This window comes from Rhincodon typus, chromosome 15 (assembly GCF_021869965.1).
Source record: "Rhincodon typus isolate 14 chromosome 15, sRhiTyp1.1, whole genome shotgun sequence".
Lineage (NCBI taxonomy): Eukaryota > Metazoa > Chordata > Chondrichthyes > Orectolobiformes > Rhincodontidae > Rhincodon > Rhincodon typus.
The window spans coordinates 25,824,843-25,833,833 of record NC_063346.1 but is presented as its reverse complement, the minus strand read 5'-3'; the positions used below and the strand labels follow the sequence as shown (position 1 = coordinate 25,833,833).

At 42.3% G+C, this 8,991-nt stretch overlaps 1 protein-coding gene across 1 annotated transcript in view; it reads right to left on the bottom strand.

Moving 5' to 3' along the window:
* mvda (mevalonate (diphospho) decarboxylase a) overlaps positions 1-8,129 on the bottom strand; it is a 25,370-nt gene extending 17,241 nt beyond the window's left edge. The window contains exons 1-2 of the mRNA XM_048605803.1: positions 7,991-8,129; positions 6,000-6,070 (exon numbers count right to left, since the gene is read on the bottom strand). Of these exons, the coding sequence (XP_048461760.1) occupies positions 6,000-6,070; positions 7,991-8,042 (123 nt within the window). The 5' untranslated portion in view covers positions 8,043-8,129. The remainder of the gene's footprint in view (positions 1-5,999; positions 6,071-7,990) is intronic.
* Between the last annotated feature and the right edge of the window lie 862 nt (positions 8,130-8,991).

Sequence of the window (8,991 nt, the reverse complement as noted above, 5' to 3'; positions counted from 1 at the left end):
AAAGCGGTCCCCGAGTCTCCGCTTGGTTTCCCCGATGTAGAGGAAGCTACACCGGTATTTCTCCGCTTGGTTTCCCCGATGTAGAGGAAGCCACACCGTGTGTGTGTGCTACACCTGCCCCCATACCTCCTCCCTCAACCCCATCCCAGGCCCCAAGAAGACTTTCCACATCAAGCAGATGTTCACCTGCACATCTGCCAATGTGGTATACTGCATCCGCTGTACCCGGTGTGGCTTCAGGGCTCACATCTTTGCAGTCTCCAGTGCCTTCAATTACTTCTTGACATCACAAGGAGTGAATCAAAGTGGTTGAAGACTGGCACCTGTAATTCTGGTTACCTCTGGGAGGAGGCGGAGATGATTCATGTAGGAATAAATCACCATTAAAATTTTCTCTCAGAAGGTTGTGTCTTTGGAATTCCCTTCCTCAAAATGGTGTGGATGCAGAATCTTTAAATATTTTTAAGGCACAGGTAGTATATTCTTGATTAGCAAGGGGATGAAAGTTTATTAGGGATATGCAGAAATATTAAGGTTAATATCAGATCAGCCATAATATTATCAAATGGCAATGCAAACTCAAACAGCTGAATGGCTTACTCTTGTTCCTTGTTTGTAATATTGTAAGTAGAAATTAGTTCAACTTATTGATCAACACTCCCTCAATATGTTTTATTGTGCTAATTCCTTAGTTAAAAGAAAATGATAAATTCACATAATTTCTCATCTGTCAGAACATCCCAATGTGCTTTACAGCTGATTTAAGTCTTTTCCAATTGTCACTGCCATAATGCAAGAAATGGGGGAGGGAAACTGCAGTGGTGGCATTGCAGCAATGTCACTGGGTTGGTAATCTAGACAACCATGTTCTGGAGATATGGGTTAAACTTCTCCATGGCAACTAGGGAAATCTGAATTCAATTAAATCTGGAATTAAAAGCTAGACTAATAGTGACCATGTAACCAAAAGCCCATCTGGTTCATTAATGGCCTTTAGAGAAGGAAATCTATCATCCTTACCTGTTCTGGTCTACATATGACTCCAAACGCACAGCAATATGGTTGACTCTTAATTACCTTTTGAAATGGCTGAGAAATTAAGTTCATGAGCAACAAATGTTAGCTTTCCTAACTCTGCCACATCCCATAGGGGAATTAAAAAAGTAAGAAATGCAGCACCAATTTTAACAGCACTTAATAGGTTAACATTGGAGACAAACAAAAATTCGATCACAAATGTAGTCTTCACTTTTCTTGACATACCTACTTTTCTTTGCAGTTCATTGTACAAGCGATTTAAAATGCACGTGCCAAGGCTTAAACATAGGATGGACTTTTAAATTATCGATGATATTCCCAAAATGAACACATCTGATCAGCCTGAATACTGTTCCCATTCAAACAAAGCACACTACCGTGTCAACTATCACTACCAAAACCACTGACAAGCTAGTAATGGAAGTGAAACGTTAAACTAACCTTCTGAGATTAAGTTTCAGCCTTTGCTAGGAAATATTCAGCTTGAGGATGGAATTCAACATTACATCAAGCCATACCAACACAACATGAAACTGCCTGATGCTGAGCTAAAGAGCAAATTCTATTAATTTTTTTAAAGTGAAAGCAATGTCGCATTTTTACATTTTTCACTTTCATATATTATTGATTTCCGCTAAGTGCTTTTTAAATTCTAAATATCAAAGACAGATTTTACTGTTTCACAGAAAGGTGTAGATTTCCAAGAAATAACATCACATCATGTTATTCATCTTCTAGCATTATTTTACTTTGTACTAAATGTTTATGTTCATACATTCACAGGTGAGAAGCTTTACTTTAAGGAACCAAATTGAACTTCGTCACTTGTGGCCCAGTAGCTGGCAAGTGTAGGAATGTCAGAAGCACGTTCTAGGAATTGTACACTGAAGATTGTACACCATAATAGTGCAAACTATTAACATTTATTAGCTATCAAAAGTAAACAGAAACATGGCACAGCGTAACTTTACTGGACTCTTCTTCCTTCAGTCTCATGCAATCTGACATCACTGATGATGCAAAATAAAAACCAAAAGAACTGCGGATGTTGTAAATCAGGAACAAAAACAAAGTTGCTGGAAAAGCTCAGCAGGTCTGGCAGCATCTGTGAAGGAAAAAACAGAGTTAACACTTTGGGTCCGGTGACCCTTCCTCAGAACTCAGGAACTCAGTTCTGAGGAAGGGTCACTATACCCGAAACATTAACTCTGTTTTTTCCTTCACAGATGCTGCCAGACCTGCTGAGTTTTTCCAGCAACTTTGTTTTTATCACTGATGATGCAGTCTAGCTATTTGGAAGTAGCTGTCAATTTGCACCTCTTCCCCATCAGCCCTACCCACAACTGTTAATGTTATGGAATATTTACATTTCCATCCTACTCCAGCATTCCACCTTTCATCAAATGTGTCAATCACCAGTGCCCTCAGCTCATTTGGAGCAAGTCAGAAACATGTTTTCCACCATCAAGTCCGTGAAAAGCAAACATATCAATGGAGTGGGAAGACAACATCTCACAACAGTTAGCACCTGGACTGAGACATTTACCATGACCTGAATGCAAGGACTGATCAAGGAAAAAACTGATTCAAGAGACAAAGCTCTGGAGCCAAAACACTATGAAGAGAAAGACATTGAACTGGAATTCTCATTCTCTTTTTCTGTTTTGGATGCTAGGGAAGGTTAAAACACCAGCATGAGGGAATTTCATAGAAATTCATAGAATCCCTACAGCTTGGAAACAGGCCCTTTGGCCCATCAAATCCACACCGACCCTCAGAACATCCCACCCAGACCCATCCACCTCTCACCTACCTAATCTACACATCCCTGGACACTATGGGCAATTTAGCATGGCCAATCCACCTAACCTGCACATGTTTGGACTGTGGGAGGAAACCGGAGCACCCGGAGGAAACCCATGCAGACACGGGGAGAATGTGCAAACTCCACACAGACAGTCACCTGAGGGTGGAATCGAATCCGGGTCCCTGGCACTGTGAGGCAGCAGTGCTAACCACTGAGCCACCGTGCCGCCCCTTGTTTACTATGACCTGAATGCAAGGTCTGACCTGAATTAACTAAGGTCAGCTCCTATAAAGAACTTCACAGCTGTATCATCTACAGCTTCTATACCAGCAAAAGAACTATTCAAAACTTCATCCAACAATGAATCTGGTAGACAAAAAGTAGAACTTTTGGGTGAGGTGATGGCCTAGTGGTATTATCACTGGATTGTTAATCCAGAGACCCAGATAATTTTCTGGGGGCCAGGGTTCGAATCCCGCCATGGCAGATGGTGGAATTTGAATTCAATAAATATCTGGAACTAAGAGTCTAATGATGACCATGAATCCATTGTTGATTGTTGGAAAAACCCATCTGGTTCACTAATGTCCTTTAGGGAAGGAAACTGCCATCCTTACCTGGTTTGGCCTACATGTGACTCCAGACCCACAGCAATGTGGTTGACTTGTAGCCACCCTCTGGGCAATTAGGGACAGGCAATAAATGCTGCCTGGTCAGCAACGCCCTCATTCCATGAATAAATAAAAAAAACACACTGAAGACAGCTCTGGGCATGAAGAAAGGAAGCCATCCCTCTGACTCCTACAGAAGGAATTTCTTGTTGTACACCGTGGTGTTATATACTTAAACTTGGGGCTACTCTCCTGCAGACAACGAGATCTCAGGAACACCAGCAGACAATAAGTCTGCACCATCAGCAACAGAACAAAGGTGAAGATTGGCAGATGTTAGACCCTTTTGGACACTGTCATCAGGGTTCAGCTCTATAGGAAGCTCCTCAATGGTGCTCTGATCCCTACAGACTTGCTAGATGTGGGTTCTTCAGGATTTGGAGACCACAACTCTTTCATACTTGCTTACGCATATTTATTGTAAGAATCGTTTATAAATTATATTATAAGGAATAACATATCGTAGAATATCAAAGATAATTACAACATGACAATTCTACTTTAATTTTAAAATGCAATTGAATATTCTACCAAATAGATTTGAGGAAAGTTGCACTCACAAACCAGCATAAAGTCTTTAGATTCTTTGTTTCAACCTTAACAGGGAAGTTACTGGTTAACTTGACCCTGTCGAGTCTTAAGATGTCTGCCTGCAATCAAAGAATTGGTGATCTCACTCCTCCCTTTATTGAAACATACCTTGCATCCACCCTTACTGGGATTGGAATAGTTTCTGCACCTTAAAGTTGAATTGATGTTCATTAGAGAAATGTACGCTTTACCAATAGTAATGAAGCTGAAATAACAGATAATGCCTGCTGCTGAATCCAATTTAAAATGTAATTTCTTACCATGATATTTGCATACTCAAAATCATCTTGTCAATATACAACTCCTCAGAATACATCTTGTTCTTTAGTATTCTCTCCATCAGGGACAGTTGCAATTTTTTCTTCTCTCCGGCAGATAGATGTTTTCTTCTAGTGTTTTAGCAAAAAAAAAACCTTTAAAACGATCTCTCAGACAGCACTGTGCTCTGCATTGATAGCTGTACCAGCTGAGTGCCAACAAGGCCATCCCCTGACAATGCAGCAAAGAGTAATGGTGGTGCTTATGCCTTCTGCCTTCCTGCATAAACTTTGTAGGTGCTATGGGGCACTCCCTACTCTCAGAGCTTAGCTGGCACCCAATCAGATTTGGTTGTAAAATCCTGGGAGTCTTGGCTAACTTTATTCCCCAATTACGAGAGCTACCCCATGACCGCTAATCTATCAGTCTAAAGCTTTGATAATATCTCCATATTTGGCAGTTTTCCTGTGGACCCCATCTTCTTAGAATTCCAGTGCAGCTGTCAATCATAAACAAGAATACGTGAACATTATCCAGCTTCTGACAGTCCAAAGGCCATATGACATCAGTTGAAACAGCAACAGCCTCTCTGCTCCTATGATGCTGCTTGACCTGCTGGGTTCATCCAGCCCTGCACCTTGTTGTCTCCGATTCTCCAGCATCTGCAGTTCCTACTATCTCTGCACAATATGCAGTTTGGTCGAGACCTTCCACGAGATTTGGGTCCCTCGGCAGAAGAATGATGCTTTCCTCCCCCCATAGTTATCTACACATTTAGTGACTTGTCATCAGGCTGTGGTTTCAGTGAGTAGCTTCAAGTACTACCATGAGTGTTTTCTGATGTGCAATTTGTCAGGTTAGAAGCTTTTCCAATTTCTCTGCCTTTATCAACATTGATGAGGGATCCCCAGCCAGCAACTCTCAGACTTCTGACACCATATAGGAAGTATGAAGTGAGTTCTGAGAACAGAAAAGATTGAGGACTGGACATCATACTAGGGGAAACATTAAGCATTAAACTATATCCAGAAAAATGACAGAGGGGGACTTCACTGGAACCTTCTTCCTTCAGGTCCCTGTCTCATGTGATGTGACATTACTGACGATGCAATCTACTATTGGCATATAGCTATCAATTCCATATGCTACATGAGGCTGCAGTATTATTTTCTGCACCACTCCAGTCAACGTGTTCTGTTGAAATGGTACTAAAATTTCCCCTCCACTCAAGGCAGAGCCTTTCTGTGGAGGAATAGAAGGAGCAAAGGCAGACCATTTGTCACAACCAAGTCATTAAGCAGACAGATGCACAATCCAGTGAGTGCCAATAGATAATCAACATGAATGGAAACCTGTTTGACTTGTCCTTCCTCTTGCTTAGGGGATGAGACCACTTCAATTAATGCCTTGGTTGTGCTCAGTGATCTCAGCCCAGGCCAGGGATCCAACTGCTCAGTCAAGCTTTGAAATACTACACCCATGGCATCAGTGTTAATTAAGCCATTTGTGGATTTCAGTGGATTTCTTTAACTAGAGAATGAAGCAAACAGCAAGCCTAGAACAAGAATGGGATTCAGATTTGAACATCAATCCTACCCTTAACCTTTTAAGATCTTTATAGTTTCAAGCCTTACCTGATCTTGATGTAGTGTTACACTCAGTGAGGAATTAATTGGCAAAATCAGTTCTTCATCTCGTTTTCCCCCTACACACAAGAAGTAAAATAGCTTAGATTCTCATTAGATCTGATAACATTGAGTCTTTTCTGCTATGTACTACAAAGTTGTTTTTCACCAATTTTAATTTTTGTCTGACAATTTTACTCTTATCTTACTTTGAATGTATAGTGGGGGTATATATTTTCACTATAAACTCATTGTTGTTATCTGTGCCTCTTGCATTTTTGAACAACCCAAGAGGCAGCAACCCCAAATGCTCTACAGTATTAGTATTGGCCTCCACCCCACCTTATTATGCCTCTGGGGGCTGACCTCACCAACCTGCTTCTGGTTCCAATTACCCCATTCATTAATATCCCCTTGGAATCTGCTAGATGAGGTCTAACTATCCCTTCAGAATGCCTATTTACTTGTCACTAAAAAACTTTTCTCATCCAGAGTTTTAGCAGGGATGACTGCATCGATGTTCTAACTATACAGTTTTCCACATGAACTGCCCACTTGTCACAGTGGTTGTGTGGCCCAAATCACACTTCTACCAGTCTCTTTTGCCCTCATGCTTTGGAAACTTCATTATGTTCTACACCCTTTTGTTTCCTATTTCCTTCTCACCTGAATAAATTCACTGCCTTTCCTCCATATAAACATTCTTAAGATATTTAAAGCCAGCCCCCTTGATCTTAAATTTATTGATGCCCATTATTTCAATCAGAGGCCATTTCTAACTAATCTGTTTCCCTCACCATTCTCAGTTCTTATTCCCTGTTCAAACCCCACCTTCTCCCATTTTTACTGAAAAATCTCTTTTTCTTGACATGTCCAACTGCACCTTCAAACTCCCTATGCACCAAGTCTTTTGCTGTCCAACTACTATAATATTGTGTAACTCACTGGTAAGTACACCAACCTAACCTGCACCTTTGATGCTTGTCAGGCTAAAATCTTCACATTTCCCAAGTATGGCCTCACTTTCACTCCACTGTGAACAATGGGGTGCAGAATTAAACATCTCTGTTGGACAACTGGCCATACATCACTAATCTCTTTGGCCCACAGCAACCATGAACAAACCTCACTCTTCTTTTCCAAAACAATCCAGTATTTCAGAATCACCCTGTACAGCAACAATAACCACCAAGTAAAATTAAATAAATAAATTCCTAATTTCCTCCATCTTTCCCTTCTGCTTGTGGGTGAGGGAAACAATACCTTTCCTCATGGATTTGCACATGGCACCATTCAGAAGCATACCTTGTACACCTTCACCAAGTCCTGGATGATCAAGTCTGACATTACAACTCGACTGGTAAGATGTCACTTCCAGGTGTTTTACTTTTTGAGGGTCTGAGTCAACTCACCCAATGGCTTGAAAAGAAAACGCTTTGTAACCCCTACCAGAAGCAATATGCAATGCTGAAATAACACTTTGATATTTGGCAAATCCATGTCCCTGTTCCACAGCACTCTCCTTGAAGTTATGCACGTGGGATGTAGATACTATTGTCTGAAAGGAATTAATTGCTCACTAGTTTTTCACTAACATTAAAAATTAGACAAATTAAACAAAAAAAAAAGACAAGTTCATTTTGAATCAGTTGAAATAAGAAGGATCCTGTACAACACTGGCAGAGTCCCTACCCTCTGGTCCATCAGGTCTGGGTTCAGATCCTATTTGTCATCAGGTGGCTGAACAGGTTGTTTAACACTATCTACCTTCCCTTCACATCATGCAGCAAAGCTAACCTCAACACCCTGGTAGAGACACAGGCAGTGCGGTGCTAGCAGCCTATAAAGCACCGTACAGCACGGGAAGAGGCTATTCGGTCCATCGTGATTGTACCAGCTTTTTCCCCGTTTAATCGCACACTCGGCAGTTATCAATCCTGGCACAACAGAATAAAGTGCGGGATCTTGAATCTGTTGCTGGTTTCAGTGTCAATACTCACAGTATTTGATGACAGCGATGTTGACAGGGGCCGTGCAAGTCACCATCCACATCCTGCTGCCCTCAGCCGTCACCCGAGAGCGGTAGCTACCGTCAACCACCCGGCACCGGCCTCCTGTCACACCACGCACCTGCCTCTCCACCACTCCGCGCTGATTGGCCGAAGCATCGGAGCCGGTAAACGATCCGCCAATCAGAAAATCTTCCGTCACCCGCGGTGACAGCGATTAACCAACCAGAATTGTGGCACTATCATCACATGTCGTGACGTCACTGCGCACGTTGGCAAACGAGATATTTGGTATTGTCCCGGCCCCTTTCAGTGCCGGGGGGACCAATGGCGGAACTGAGGGGCGAAAGTCAACGTAGCACACTGCAACAACAACGTCAGCTGCGAACCGGCGCCATGTTTGTGCGGGGCACGCTATCTGTGTCGGCGGGCTGCCGCTGAGGGTCGCTGGTGGACAAACTGTTGACTGGTGGTTCGCATTGAAAACAACAAAATGCTGGAGATCGCAGCAAGGCAGGCAGCATCCATGGACAGAGAGCAAGCTAATGTTTCAAGTCTAGATGACTCTTCATCAGAGCTGAAGTGAAATGTGCAGGGGACAGCATTTATGCCATAGTGGGGTGTGGAGCAGAATGCTGTTGGAGAACAGATGTCGATAGTTCAGATTAAGTGAACGGAATGTTAGAATAGCATAACAATGGTGTATCTAACTGCTAGACCGGAAAGAGAAGACAGATTCACTGGGATGGGGTGATGGGAGAAAGGACATGATAACAGAATGTAACAAGCTAAAAGAAAGGCATCTAGACTTGAAACGTCAGCTTGCTGTCTCTCCACGGACACTGTCTGACCCGCTGTGGTCTCTAGCATTTGTTGTTTTCAGTACGGATTCCAGCATCTGCAGGAATTTGCTGCTGCATTTAATGGTTCTTCCCAGATTCGATGAAAGACAAATGCCTATTCTGTTTAGAAACACTGTCAATCCTCTACCA